This window comes from Cynocephalus volans, chromosome 11 (genome assembly GCF_027409185.1).
Source record: "Cynocephalus volans isolate mCynVol1 chromosome 11, mCynVol1.pri, whole genome shotgun sequence".
Classification (NCBI taxonomy): Eukaryota; Metazoa; Chordata; class Mammalia; order Dermoptera; family Cynocephalidae; genus Cynocephalus; species Cynocephalus volans.
This window is the reverse complement of record NC_084470.1, coordinates 22,245,303-22,261,493: the sequence shown is the minus strand read 5'-3', so window position 1 is coordinate 22,261,493 and position 16,191 is coordinate 22,245,303. Positions and strand designations below refer to the sequence as shown.

At 34.8% G+C, this 16,191-nt stretch overlaps 1 protein-coding gene across 1 annotated transcript in view; it reads left to right on the top strand.

Annotated features, from left to right (window-relative positions):
• NCK1 (NCK adaptor protein 1) overlaps nucleotides 1-16,191 on the top strand; it is an 84,736-nt gene that overhangs the window by 54,273 nt on the left and 14,272 nt on the right. The window contains exon 2 of the mRNA XM_063114512.1: nucleotides 8,825-9,068. Coding sequence (XP_062970582.1) covers nucleotides 8,843-9,068 — 226 coding nt within the window. The 5' untranslated portion in view covers nucleotides 8,825-8,842. The remainder of the gene's footprint in view (nucleotides 1-8,824; nucleotides 9,069-16,191) is intronic.

Below are 16,191 nucleotides of genomic sequence, written 5' to 3'. Positions count from 1 at the left end.
AAGATATGTTCTAATCCCAAGAACCTGTGAATATGTTACCTGATTTAATTAAAGGGACTTTGCAGTTGTGATTAAGTTAAGGATTTTGAGATGGGGATATTATCCAGGATTATCTTTATGGGTCCCATGTAGTACTTAATAAGGATTCTTTTAAGAGGGAGACAGAATAGTCAAAGTGAGAAAAGGAAATATGATGACCAAAGAAAAGTCTGAGTGATGCAGCCAGGAGCCAAAGAATGTGGGCAGTTTCTGGAAGTTGAAAAAGGCATGGAATGGATTCTCCTTTACATCCTCCAGTAGGAACAGAGGTCTGCTAACACGTTGATTTTAGCCCATGAGACCCATTTCATACTTCTGATCTCTAGAACTGTTAATACATTTTTGTTTTTTAAGTTTGTGGTATTTTTCCTGTATAGAAGTCAACCTTTTTTTTCAATTTATAGTTTCTAGTACTGGAGTTATGGTAATAAAGGATTTCCCTGTATCAAGAATATGAAAATATCATTTCTGTGTTTTATTTTTTGTTATGCTTTTTTATCTTTAAATCTATAATTGGTCTATTTTACTTTAAACTTTTTATTTTGAGATAATCATAGATCACCATGCAATTTTAAGAAATTTTAGAACTTACTGTGAGATTCAGTGTATCCTTTGCCTAATTTCCCCCAGTGGTAACATCTGGCAAAAGTACAGTATATTATCACAACAAGGATATTAATATTGATACAGTAAAGATATGTGACACTTCTGTTACCACAGGAATCTCTCATGTTTTTCTTTTATAGCCACACCCACTTTCCTCCTGCTGCCAACCCTTCTTTAACCTGTGGCAACCACTAATCTATTCATTGTTTCTATAATTTTATCGTTTCAAGAATGTTGCATAATGGAATCATACAGTATGTAACCTTCAGAATTGGCCTCTTTCTTTTCAGTCAGCGTAATTCCCCAGAGATTCATCTATGTTGTTTTTGTATCAGTTGTTCGTTCCTTTTTGGTATGGATGTACCATACTTTGGTTAAACATTCACCTGTTGAAGGACATTTGGGTGGTTTCCAGTTTTGAGCTGTTACAAATAAAGTTGCTATAAACATTCAAGTAAAAGTTTTCATGTGAACATAAATCTTCATTTCTCTTAAGTAAACACCCAGGAGTGCAATCGCTGGGTTGTGTGGTAGTTGCATGTTTAGTTTTAGGAGAAGCTGTCAAACTGTTTTCCAGAGTTTCTGCACCATTTGTAGTCTCATCAGCAAGGTATGTATAAGCAATCCAGTTTCAACATATCCTTGTGTCAGCATTTGGTATTGCCACTCTTTTATTTTAGCCATTCTGATAGGAATGTGTAATATCTTAATGTGGTTTTAATTTGCATTTCCCTTATAGCTAATGATGATAAGTATCTTTCCATGTGTTTATTTCCCATCTGTAAATCTTTTTCAGTAAATGTCTCAATGTCTTTTGCTTGTTTTCTGATGAAGTTTGTTTTTTCAGCTGTTGAGTTTTTCCTTTCGTGGATCTTGCTTTTGATGTCAAGTCTTTGTCTAGCTCTAAATCCTGAAGATTTTCTCTGATATTTATTCTAAAAGTTTTATAGGTTTACATTTGAGTCTGTGATCCATTTTGAGTTAGTATTTGAATAAGGTGTGAGATTAGTTCTAGTTACTTCTCTCCTCACCGGTCCCCCCCGCCCCGGCCACCCCCTTGTCCAGTTACTTAGCAACATTTGAGAAAGGCTAGTTTTCCTCCATTGAATTACCTTTGCACCTTTTTCAAAATTCAGTTGGGCATATCTGTGTGGATTTATTTCTGGGTTCTCTGTTTGATTCCATTGATCTGTGTTTCCATCCCTTTGCCAGCACCACATAATCTTGACTACTATAGCTACGTAATAGGTCTTGATATTTGGAAGACTCTTTCCTCCCATTTTATTCTTCCTTTTAAAAATTGTTTTAGCTCTTCTAGTTATTTTGCCTTTCATCAGCTATAGAGTAAATTGTCTGTACATCCAAAAAAGTTTTGCTGTGGTTTTATTAAGAATTGCATTAAACCTGTTTATCAATTTAGGAAAAATTGACATCTTTACTATATTGAGTCTTCTAGTCCATGAACACTTTTATTTAGCATTTCTTTGATTTCTTCATCAGCATTTTGTACTTTTCAACATCTAGGTCCTTTTCATGTTTTGTTAGATTTGCAACTCTTTCTTTTTTTCTTTATTTTTTCATTTTTGAGTGATTGTAAATAATATATTATTTTAAATTTTGGTGTCCATGTGTTTTTTGCTAGTATATGGAAATACAGTTGATTTTTGCAGGTTGATCTTGTATCCTGTGATCTTGCTGAATTCACTTATTAAATTGATTGGTTAAAGTCTGAGCAATTGCCTTATTTGGATTATCCCAGTGGGAAGATCAAGGCTATATAACAAATGCCCAGTTGGCCACCTGATTGGCTGAGCTTAAGTTCATTTTCTTTTATTTATTTATTTTTTTAAATTTATTTTTGTTTTTATTTTTTTTGTCTTTTTGTGACCGGCCGCACTGCGCTCAGCCAGTGAGCGCACCGGCCATCCTTATATAGGATCTGAACCCGCGGCGGGAGCACTGCTGCGCTCCGAGCGCCGCACTTTCCCGAGTGCGCCACGGGGTCGGCCCTCGTTTTCTTTTAAATTCTAAGTTAGGTTTCCCTTTACTTACGTAAGAACCCAGGGCTTAGGGCAACCTTAGTCTAAGGGCCTCCCATTTAGTTATTTTTAACAGTATTAGGAGTTTTTTTCATATATTCTTTGGAATCTTCTATGTAGTTAGTCATGTCATTTGCAAATAAGGATAGTTTTTTTGCTTCTTTTCTAGTCTATATGCTCTTAATTTCTTTTCTTGTCTTACTGAACTGAATAGAACTTCAGCGTAATGATGAATAGGAGTGGTGAGAGTAGACATCCTTTCCTTGTTCTTGCTATTAGGGGGAAAGCATCCAGTCTCTCACACTAAATATGATGTTAGCTGTAGGTTTTTTGTACATGCCATTTATTGAGTTGAAGTTATTCCCTTCTCTTTCTATTTTTGAGAGCTTTTATCATGAATGAGTGTCGAATTTTGTTGGATGCTTTTTCTGCATCATGATTTTTCTCTATTAGCTTATTAATGTAGTGGAGTATACTGAGTAATATTTAAATATTGAACCAGCCTTGCATTCCTGAAAAGAACCCACTTAGTCATGGAGTGTTCTTTTTACATACTGCTGAATTCTATTTTCTAATATTTTGTTAGGGATTTTTGCCTATATTTCATAGGGTTATTGGTTGGTAGTTTCCTTTTTTGTACTGTCTTTTTTTAGTTTTGACATCAGGGTAATACTAACCTTAAAGAGGAATTGGGAAATGTTTCTTCCTTTTCTACTTTTTAGAAGAGATTATGTAGAATTTGTTAATTCTTTAAATATTTGGTAGAATTCTTCAGTTAGAACATCTGGACCTGGAGGTTTCTTTTTTTGAGTGGAGCTTCTAATTGTGAATTAAATTTCTGATTAGTTATAGGGCCATTTAAGTTATCTGTTTCATACCAGACGTGTTGTGGTAATTTGCATTTTAAAAGAATTGGTCAGCTTCCTCTAAGTTGTCAAATTTGTATGTGTGGAGTTGTTTGTAGTATTCCCTTATTATCCTCTTTAATCCTTATTATCCTGCATCATCTGTAGAGATATATCTTATTTCATTTTTAATATTGTTAATTTGTGTCTTTTTTTTCCTAAAATTTTGTCAATTTTATTGATCTCTTTAAAGAGCAATCTGTTTCATCGATTTTTTGCTGTTTTTGTTTTCAATGTCATTGATTTCTCTTTTCATTTACTTCCTTCTGCTTGCTTTAAGTTTATGATGCTCTACTTTTTTTATGTTCTTTTTTTTTTTTTTTTTTTTCTTTTCGTTTTTTCGTGACCGGCACTCAGCCAGTGAGTGCACTGGTCATTCCTATATAGGATCCGAACCCGCGGCGGGAGCGTCGCCGCACTCCCAGCGCAGCACTCTACCGAGTGCGCCACGGGCTCGGCCCTTTTTTTATGTTCTTGAGGCAGGAGGTTAGATTACTGATTTGAGGCTTTTCCTCTTTCTAATTATGTGCCTTTAGTGTACTATAAATTTTCCTCTCAGCACTGCTTTATCTATGCTCCACAGATTTTGATTTCTGATTTTCCTCTGACCCACAATTGTTTAGAAGTGTGTTGTTTACCTTCTACATAATTAGAAGTTTTCCTGTTATTTTTCCGTTATTGATGTTAGTTTGATCCATCGTAGTCAAGAACACATTCACCGTATGATTTTAATTCTTTCAAGTTTGTCAAAATTTTTTCTATGGCTCAGGATAGTCTATCTTGGTTGTGTTTCCTGGGCATTTGAAAAACATGTAATTCTGATGTTTTGAGATGGAGTGTTCTATAAATGTTGATTAGATCCTGTTGGTTGAATGTGTTACTGAGTTCTTTGATATCCTTGCTGATTTTCTGTCTGGTGAGTAAAAGTTCTGGCTCCTTAATTGGCCTTTCCTTACACCATCCAGTGGAGAAGTTGAAGTGCCTCATTATAGCCTCTTGAGTTGGAAATCTAGGTTTCCTACTTGGCCTTTGCTGTTGTTGGTGGGACCACAGTTTTTGATTGTTTGTTTGTTTGTTTGTTTGTGGGTTGATTGGAGTAGAGCAGTTATTGTCTAAAAGTTTTCTGTCTCGCTAGGGTATTCCTTTTTTTTTTTGCCTTTTATCTGGAGAGCACAGGCTGCTGCTTTTATTTTTATGTTTTGTCTGTGGTGTTAGTGTATCTAGGTTGCTGACCTTTATCTCCAACTCTGGGATGTATCAGGCAAAAATAAAAACTAGGTAATCTTGGGTCTTGAGGTCCCTAGCTGATCTGCCTTCTTCTCTTCACCTTTTAGAATTTTCTTATATTTTATGTATAGTGTTCAGGGCTTTAGTTGTACATAGAGAAACAGGTAGAGGACAGTTATTCCATCTTCCCAGAGGTGAAAGTTCTCTGTCTGATTTACTTTTGTTTGTTGTCTGAGATAGGACTATTTTTCCGAAATAGATAGCCAGTTGTCCTAGTATCAGTTATTGAATAAACTCATTCTTCTCCAATGATCTGAAATGCAACCTGTCATATACAAAATTCTCATATATTTTCATGTTTATGCACACAGAGTAAGTTACTTAACTGACATCCCTGATTAACCCTCTCAATTTCTCTTATGAAGTATAAAGCCTGATGCCCTTGGCACATTTCCATTTTCACCAGTTGAATTGAATCTGCTTACCAAGATTCAGAAGTTGGGTTTCTTCCAAGTGTGCTTCTTATTATAATTTTATATATTATATAAGCAAAAATAGCACTAAAAGAGAGTTGTTCTGTGAAAAGTAGATTGATTGCTTTGGGAGGATTTATCAGAGGAAATCACTGTAAAAAAGAAAAACAAAAAAATCCATGCTTTGAATTAAGTCTGGGTGAGACCACTATAAATGTTTGGGGCAAAAATACACAAAAACATCTTCTGTATTTAGATTGTATTTCACCAGTGCTTAGAAGTATTCCATCTACTTTAAAAATGCCTAAACTACAACTCATAGCTTGTATGTTAGAGAAGAGGGCTTCTAAAGCTACATTCATGAGGGTGTATCTGTTTTCTGAACCTCAATCTGTATTCTATTGGTCTATTTGCTTCTGTATTAGTATCATATTATTTTAAATTACCTTGGCTGTTTTAGCACTTTTGATATCTGGTAGGATAATTTCGCAACTCTCAGCTGAAAATAATAGAAAACATAAAAAAGAAATTTATTAGCTCAAGGAACTGGATGTTAAGAGGGTATGTTGCTTTGCAATCTGCAAAAAGGATTACTCAAAGCTCATTTCTTCTGAGCAGTGAGATACCCCAAAGGGGTTAATTTCCAGGAACCCTCAAGAGAGAGGCATTTCTCCTTTGGAAAATTAACCCTGACCTGGGGTTCTGTCTCAGTATTTATTTTTCAGGCCAGAAAGTTACAAAAAAGGAACATAGGTGGAGTTATGGCTAAGTATAGCTAAGCTGGTAACATTAATGAAATAACAAAGTGACATTCCACAGTGCAGTTTGCAAAAGGTTAAGTCAATCCATCAACAAAAGCTTGTTCTTAGCAAACATTTTCTTTCCCTACAGCAATTTTCTTAGTATGTATACACAACAATAAAGCAACTTAACATATCATTCAATAGGTTAACCTGCTCCACGGGCATCTGTTCTTTGAGCCAGCAATTTTGCTGTGTCACAATTTTATATCTATATCAGAGACTTTAGCCTGGGGAGTTTCCTGTCTTTTGCAAGGTTAACATTTCTATGTGTAATTTTAAAAAATTAGGTTATACTTGAAACTACAGGGCTTTGGAAACTAGGCCTTGTGAAATACATTTGCTTTATAAATGTTAGTATACTCCACAAGGGCAGACTTCAGTGCTTGTTTTAGCACCTCTGGCTCTATTTCCCAGAAGCACTCCTTTCACATGCTTGTCAGTTTTATCCTCCAGTTAGTGATAAGGTGGCTGCAGTAGTTCCAGACCTTTCATCTATCTGTCCATGACAGTTCAGAGATAGCCACTTACTGTGTTTCTCAAGAGGCAATCAACTGTTACCTGAAATCCCTAGCAAACTTTTCCTTGCATCTGGGTCATTGTCCGTAAGTGGGTTAGTGTGGACAAACCTAGCAAGGGAAAGATTGTCGTGATTGGCTTTTGTGGGTTTTCAATCCTGGCTGTATATTAAAGTCACTTGGATAATTTTTAAAAATACTAATAATACCTGAGTGAAACTCCAGACTGATTCGAATCTCTGAAGTAGGGGCCCAAGCACCTGTGTTTTTTAAGAATTTCCGTAAGTTATTCTAATATGCAGACAGGGCTTTGCTTAATCCAGATACATCTTTGAAGCTAGGATCAATTCCCCAAGTTGCTTGGCCAAAATAAAGAGGAGATTACTAGAAAGATAATTGGGATGCTGTTAGGGAAAGAGAAAATGAATGCTGGATATACAACCTACAGTGTCATTGTACCAACCCTTATTTTTTAAAAAAAGATGACTGGTAAGGGGATCTTAACCCTTGAGTTGGTGTTGTCAGCACCGTGCTCTCCCAAGTGAGCTAACCGGCCATCCCTATATAGGGATCTGAACCCGTGGCCTTGGTGTTATCAACACCACACTCTCCCAAGTGAGCCACGGGCCTGCCCTCCATCCCTTATATTTTTCCAAAAAATATTCGTTGCCAGTTTTACATGTTTACTTTTCTAGATGAATTTTAAAATCAGTTTGTCAAGTTTTAAAATTTCACTGGAACCTAGAATTAAATTTCATCAAGCTGATAGATTAATTGGATGGGGGATGAGGCACAGGGAAGGAATGCCCAGGCATCCCTGAAAGAAGTCAGCTTCTAGCTTTCTAGTGTCTCAGAAAGTGTATCAGTAGTTTTGTAATTAAAAAAAAAATCATCTACTTTTATTTTATTTTTCTATAAATTTATACATTTCACTTGTTTTCAGATTTACTGATAAAGTTTTTTATATTATTGCCATGCCTTTTGAATGTCTGCAGCCTCTGTAATTTTGACTCCTTTTCATTCTGGTAGTTGGCTGTGCTTTTTCTTTTTCATTGATCAGTCTTGCCAGAATTATGTCAACTTTATTAGTCTTGACAAAGAGCTTCCTTTTCATTTTATTGAGATTTTGTTATATCTTTGTTATCTGTTTTATTAAATTCTGCTTTTATTTGTATTTCCTGTTTTCTACTTTTCTTTAGATTCTTCTACTTTTTCAACTGCTTAAGATCAATGTTTAGTTGATTATTTTTAGCTCTTATTTTCTAATATAACTAAAACTAAAAATCTCCCTCTATATAATCCTTTTGCTGCATCCCAGAAGATTAGATGTATAGTCTTTATTATCATTTATTTCTGAATATTTTCAAAATTCTATATGATTTCTTCTTAGACTCATGAGTTTTTAGAATTTTCCAAACATACATGATTTTAAGAAAAGCTGTATTTTGTTATGGTTATCAGAGAATATGTTTATAGGATACCAGTTGCATCAAAGTTGTTGAGACTTTCTTTTTGGCTTAGCATTTGATCAGATTTTGTGTATGTTCCATTTGTATTCTTCTGTTTGTAGGTAATATTTCGTATATGTCTATTAGAGCAAACTTACTGGTTATAATATCAATTCTTCTCTAGTCTTACTGTTTTTGTCTCTTTAATTGTTTCATTACTGAGACAAATATGTTAAAAATGGCTCTCTGTGATAATGGATTTGTCAGTTTCTCCTTGTGGTTCTAACAGTCTATTTATTATTATTAGGACACATAAGTTTACTTACTTATTTTTTTTTTTTTTTTAGTAATAAGTACTTTCTTAGATGTTGTTGGGGGAGAAAGGTGGGATGGGGCTGGCTCAAGGCTGGCTCCTTGCTCGCCTGGTTGCAGTGGGGTAGGTGGGGCTGAGGCCCTCAGTCTGCTGCCTCAGGACCCTGGGGACTTCTCAGTATATATAGGTTTAGATCTTATGTATATTTAATAGAACCTTTTATCATTGTGTAGTGAACTTTATTGCTAGTAAAGGGCTTTGCCTTAAAGTTATTTTGTGTGATATTAATATAGCAACACCAGTTTTTTAAAATTAGTATTTGCATGGTGTATTTTTTTGCCCCATAGTTTTAGCTTCAACCTTTCAATGTCCTTCGATTTTTAGGTATGTGTCTTTTGAAAAGCATGTAGACTTCTACTACTTCAACCTTATATAAAAATATTTCTGTGTTTACAGTGCTGAAGCTGTTGAAAGATGGCAGAAGAAGTGGTGGTAGTAGCTAAATTTGATTATGTGGCCCAACAAGAACAAGAGCTGGACATCAAAAAGAATGAAAGATTGTGGCTTCTGGATGACTCTAAGTCCTGGTGGCGAGTTCGAAATTCCATGAATAAAACGGGTTTTGTGCCTTCTAACTACGTGGAAAGGAAAAATAGTGCTCGGAAAGCATCTATTGTAAAAAACCTAAAGGATACCCTAGGTAAGTTTTTGCATTAAAAGAAAAATAGCTTTCTTTTAAATGGATTCTGGAGCTTAGTTCTTTGTACACCATTCTGGCAGCAATGGGCAGAATTGATTTGAAAAGGCCAGGACTGGAATTTCAGCTAGGGAAGGTAAGTTTGGCTCATGGCTGTTATTCATGCAAGGAGATCAGTGAAAGTCTTAAGTGTTAGCAAACAGTTTCTGTAAATCTAGGCCCAAGTTCAAAGGTGTCAAACCACAGTGATGCTAATGAGCAGAACTAACTGACCTTCTGACAGGGCTTCTTAAATCATGAGTGCCTGTTGGAATTTATATGTACAGGCAAATTCTGCCTCTAATTGAGGCAGGCGAAAGAGTATGACACAGAGTTGCTTCCTTGGCATCAAGGCACCTGTTTTACCTGACACATTGCTGCACTTTAACATGTAATGGTTTACATTTTCAAATTCACTTAAAAAACAAACCATCATCTTATTCTGTTTGATAAGAATTTTGAACTGGATCATTACTTCACATTAGCATTTACACAGTTGATCTCTTTCCCATTTTGCTTCTCTTTTTCCCCTCCTTTCTTCCTCTAACTATAAAGTTTTTGTTTTGTTTATTTACACTTTATTGGCCCTCTATTAGGGCCTGAGACAGTGGAGCCTACTTCACACTGGGCCTATAGGAAGGAAATATGCATGGGTGAGGACTGGCCTTTTTTTTTTTTTTTAATAGTTAAACTCTCCTTAGCTGACAGGAAGGAATGGGAGGGACAGAATGTCATTTTTGGTATTCAGGCAACATGCTGTTGCTTAGTGGTTCTTTGTCTGTATGCAGAAGAAAAGCAAAATTTCTACTTGCAAAGACAGGTTGGGAGCAATGTAGCATGATTGACAAATATGAAATATTATTTACTCACTGCTTTACATTAGTTTTTATTTCTTATTCAACAATATTATTATCTTAGACTTGAGTGCTCTTTTAATTATCAGCAATGTAAGATAAGACAAATATTGAACATTTTTAACCATTGTTAAAACAGCGAAAACTAAAATATGACACAGTTCAAAGTAAGATATAAAGTATTGGAATATAAGTTTCTGTGCTGAAAACATTTCCAGTTTTCTAAAGGTAATATGATATATATAGTCACTGCGACATGTAACTGCTGAGATAACTTTTTTCAGATTTTAAGGTTTTGCAAATAAGACAATTGTTTTTAGTTTTTAAATGGAAGACAAATCAGAAAGATTTTCCTTGAGGAGCTGAAGAGACCACACTTAGAACTAGGAATACTTCTAGTTTTGTAAATACTGGACATTTATTTAAAGCACGCTGATTAGAGGTATTGGGGAAAATTAAGGTAATTTCTATCAAGTATGCCTCATAGTGAAGAATGCACGGAGAGGACTAGGGCATACCTAGGTAGACTTTTGTTCCTTTTTACTGGTATCCTGGGACTAGAGCATATGTAGCAGTAATTAACAAGAGATAGTGAAAAAACTAATGTCAGAACAAAGAGGAAAAATATCCGTTTTTAATATTACTTTATATAAATCTAAAAGCTCAATTAGATATAATTTTTATTATTTGTTAATACTTTAGGGAAACCTTTCATATTATTTTCTGATATTACTGAGAATTTTAGCAAGATTTTATCTATATTTAAGTCTTAGGAAATCTCTGTTAATTTTATTAGTATTTTACAGTTATTGGCTGTTAATATTCCAGAGTATGTCAAAATATCGTTAGTTTGGAAACAAGTTAACGATCTGTAGTTAGCCTTTATAATGATGTAAATCCAGCTTTTTGCATCAGACGGCTTTTCCCTTTACTCAGAATTTCTGCACCCTTTTTGGTAACTTAAATGTCCCATGCAAATTAATAGATTTGTTTCACAGTGATTGTGCTGGTGGGGACATTGAGAGTTGAAAGGGAGAAAACAAAGAAAAGGATGAATTTGTAAATATATTTTTACTGTTAAAAAATACATATGCTTTAAAGCTTCTTCCAAAATAAGTCTGAATAATAAGGTCACATTTTTGGCCATCATGATTTACTGTTTTTACTGGCTCTATTACAGTTTAGGAAAAAAGCTTTGGAAAGAGAAGCCTCAGAAAAAACTTTCTATTGTCTGGGTGTGGGCCAGGTCACATGGATTGGGTGTGGGAAGTTTCAGTGTTGCAGTACAGACCAGGAAGCTCACTAAGAATTATCCTGAGCTTGTTAACAAACTGACAAAAGAGAACACGGAATTTTTGTTCAAAATGGATTGGTTAAACGCCTTTAAAGATTTTTTCAGTAAGTTAATCTCTTTATTAAATCTGTAGGTTTTGAATTATATTTTTCACTTTTGCGAATTTAAAGGAAGACTCTGTGGAAAGAAATTGGTGGTTTTATATAAGGTGGTTGCTGTATGTTGTTTATGTAACATAGGCTAAACTGTGATATATATCAAATAATACTAGTTTTGACTTGGTAGGTAAAATAATTTAAAAATGTTTTAGTATGAATGTTTCAATAACAAATAGGCAGAGGATATAAATGGTGTGCGTTTGATGCAGTTCTAATTCAGTAACTTTCATTTTAGCAGAGCCATTTGAAATGAATTAAATAAATTGTAAACATGTTAAAAACTTAGGAAAAAAAGGATTAAGTGAACTAGTTCCTTCATCCTCGACCTCTGAATTAACATGATATTGTCTTACTGCTTTTTACTTAGACTTTAGAGGAACAGTGTAAAGATAACATTTAATAAATGCGCTAGTAAAAAGAATGGTTTGATTTAATTAGTGTAGGATTGCTTCAAATTACTATTTTGGTGCATGTGAGGACTTGAAAGGAGTTCTGGGAGCAGCTGCATACGAAGAAAATAAAATAGTGAGTTTCTGGGATTGTTTTTGAGTTCAGGTCATAAAGTAATACTAAAACTAATTTACAAGAGCCTAATCTGTGTCTGATGGCCTTTTTATGATAATTAATTTGATCTCCTTGAACATTTGCTTGATATTTCTAGAAAAATGAACAGAGAAATTATTTTAGAACTCTCTTATGCATAAGGAGCATAAGAAAACAAAAAGTAACCTGATGCGAGATTCTAGGAAAAGGGCAAAACAAAAGGAGTAAGCAATTTGTTGAAAAAGAATGTTGAATTGTAATATGAAGCCTCATTTGTTTCTTTAGTTAGCTTTGGTGGCTAAGTGAATCCCTCTGGAAATATGTATCTTAACTTCTCCTTACTTTTTGGGAAGTTATCAAATTTTCAGATCTTTGTATTTCCATTTTTTGGTTTAGTTTTCCTTTTAAAGAACTTATTAATTTATTCATTTGTTTACCAATGCATTTTTATTGACAGCCTTCTACAAGCAAGGCAAAAATCATAGAGTGAAAAATTAATGCTAACTTTCACAAAACTTAAATTTTGGTGGGGAGGTAGATGATGGTTGTTATTTATTATTAATAATATAGTGGGTTTCATTTCTAGGTTTGGTCATAAGTGATACTGGCCATAAATCAACCAGAAATGATACAAAAAGGATAAAAAGAGTATGTCATATTATTGGTACAGTGATTGAATATATATCATATTATTCTCTCTACTGTGTCTTAAGAAGTTGATAATTAATCTTAAAGGTACTTGTAGACCAAGGGTCAGGATTTGAGATTTTTAACCAAAATATCCCTTTCTTCAATCCCTGCAGCAGCCCCAAATTTGTATTTATTTTGCCAGACAGCTTGTCACAGTAGTGACATACTGTTCATCCACCTACTCCCTGAATGGACTTAAAAAGTAGAGGAAACAGGATATGTGCTCCTTGTGTGGTAGCCAGAATACCCTTGAAAATAAAAATGGCAGTGTTTTAGAGAAGACAGAATAATTAAAAACAATTGTTTTATGTAGATGAAATGAACAGATGAAAATACAAAGAAATTAAATAACCTGTATTGGAAAGAGTACCATATGTTTGTATTTAGAATTCCTTAATTTTGCCTCCATATATACCTGTTATATGCCCAGGGTATATAACTTTTCTAATTTCCTGTTCCTTACTTGTAAAAGAGAGTTGGGCAAGACTAGATGATCCTGGAAAGTCCCTTCTAACTCTAAAAGTTTTACAATCCTGGTAAACAACTAAGCAGTCTTATGAGTGTCATAGGAATCAGGGGTGGGGAATCCATGAGGGAGAATTTGGTTTTGAAAGAAGTACAAACATAAGAACAAAATTATAGTTCACTAGGAAGAAGCAGTAATACTTTGTCACCATTCTATTGAACAATTTACTCAGTGATTTAGATGAAGGGAAGTGACGTGCTTAAAGTAAGGAGTACCTAAAGTTGAAAGCAATAACTAATACATTGGGTTCTGAAATATTTGGAAGCTAAAAATTGAGATAGAAATAAACAAGATGAATAAGAACAGACACTAATGTAAAACTCTGCGATTTTAAAAGGGATTGAGAAGATTGGTGATAACTAGCCTGTCAACAGTTTACATGAGCAAAAGGCTTATTAGTAAGAGCTGCTAGTGCTAATGTAGGTGCTAAAGTCTTAACATAGTCCGTGGTGGCATTGATTCAGGTCTGTGAGGTGCTCAGGTGAAGGGATGCGATAGCTCCCTTGTGTGTGCACTGGCCAAATAAAATGTGACATGCTTTATCCACTTCGGATAGATATACTTTTAACAATGGTATTGAGAACTTGGATGCTTCCAAATACTGGTATCCAGTATATCAGGGATTTGGAAACCAGGTTCCATAAGAAATAGTTATGGTACAAAGGAGGAGGACGGCTATCACATAAAGGTGGATTGTTTACAATGCTTAACCAAGTTCTTAAAAACTTTTGAGGTGTTTATAATGTGTTGCTCTGGTTAAGAAACAGTGCTGTAGGAAGAGAGAAGTAAGACCAGTGGATAGTAGTGAAGGGAAAATTGGAAGCTATATAACACTTTAAAAAAAATAATAAAGCTAACAGTAAAAAAGTCTGCCTCAGATTTGTTCATTTCCTCAGTGCTTAGATCTGAGCATTTTCCTCTTAACCCCAGCCAGCTCCAGGTATATAATGCAACAATAAATGTTTAATTTTGAAAAATTAAATACCAGAGACACTAGATGATGGGAAAGTAATAACTACCATTGCTAACTGAGACCCCCAAAGGTGTGTTTGCTTGCCGCCCAGTGGCCAATAATAGAGAGACAAGAGTTAGTGTGAGGAAAGGTGGCCTTTAATCAGGAAGCCAGCAGCCTGGGGACATGGTCAACTTATGTCTCAAAGACCATCTCCACCTCTCCCAGATTTGCCAAAGGGTTTTTTAGGGGTTTGTGGTAGAAAATTAATTCATGGTGACCAAGTGGGGACATGCAGACATGCCTGAGTGTTTCAGATAATCATCAAGGAACTTCCTAGGTGGGAATTGACCAGCATCATACTTTGTTCTCCACGGATTTAGTTCCTGTTATTCTCAAATAAGATCAGGTTAGTAAGCTAGTAAAAAATGGCTATTTGGGTTAATAATTTTTCTCTAATTATTTGTGTACAATGTGAGAGCAAGAGTTCTGTTCTGGCAATTAGCTGCAAACTGTGATTTAGATTACAGGAGAGAAGAAGTTTTTAAATTCAAAGGTTTAGCAAAATGTAGTCACTTCTGTTCAGGCTGTTATACCACTGATTGAGTGCCTGATATGTGCTATGCACTGTGCTAAGTGCTTTACATATACACTTTAAAAGTTCTTTACAAAAAATTTATGAGGTAGATACTACATGTATTTGTTTCTGTTGCTTATAACAAAATACTTGGAACTGGGTAATTTATAAAGAAAACAAAATTTACTGCTTGCAGTTTTGAAGGCTGGGAAGTCTACCAAGTTCAGGGAACACATCTGTTGAGAGCCTTGGTGGTGGTGACAGTGACAGCAGAGTATCACATTGCAACAATGGTGGAGCAAAGAGAGACTAAACTCCTCATTCACTCTCCTTTTAAAGCCCTCTAAACCACCATTTGTGTATAAGTTACCCATTTATGGTATTTTTATTATGGCAGCCCAAACGAATTAAGACAGGAAGAATTTAGAAAAGATAGTACATTGACCTGAATGATAACTTTTTGTGAAAGGATCTAATTGTAGAGGATTATAACATAATTGAGACACTAAGAAATACTAATACTTTATGTTTGTGTAACTTTGTATAGTACTTTTGCATCTGCTTTCATTGATAGCAGGAGATTGGAAGGACCATTTTCTAGCAATAGAAACAAAGGACAATAAACAGGCCCTTCTCAAAGAATTGTAAGGAGGAGAATAATGCAACCTACTGAGTATGCATGCTTTTGTTCAGTCGTTCACATGATAAACATTAATGGAACATTTAATGTGGGCCAGTCACTAGGGATAAAGAAGTAATTAAAAACATGCTGTCTGATCTCAAGGAAGCAAATATGGGTATACAGAGTATTAAGTGTTATGGTAAAAATATTTACAAAGAATAGTAATGGCACAAAGAAATACATCAGCTTTTGGCAGGGGAGGGTGGTGGAGAGATAGGAAAACCTTCAGGAAGAAGATACCTTGACTGAGTCTTAAAGAATGAGGATGAGGGAGTGTTTTAGGGAGAAAAATATCATGTGCAAGCCTCAGAGCCTTGAAAGAGCATGGATTTTTGGTAACTGTGAGGAGCTTGATATCACTGTAGCATGAGTTATAGCATCAGTGGGTTCGGGAAAAATAGATATTAGGTTGAAAGACATGCTCACAAGAGAGACTGTAGAGGGTTTTGTGTTGCATAGAAAACAAATATTCCAAGCTTGTGTTCTTTTCTTGAAATATTTCTAGCCTCTAAAATTAGATTGTTGTTGGTGTTTTCTCATAGGGACTTTAATGGTTGGGTCTGTCCAAAATTTTAATTCCTTTTTAGACATCTTTTTCAGAGTTAAAAAAAAAATCCTTTTGAAACTATTCTTTATTTTCAGGTTTAAAAATTTTTAAATATTTACTTATATCAGTATTCAGTTTTACAAAATCTGACAAACATTTATTGCATATCTGCTATGTGCATAGTTCTGGATGGTTTAGGAAGTGCAAAAGATCAGTGAGACATAGAACACTTCTCTCCAGAAGCTTAGGCTCTAGTAAATGGGC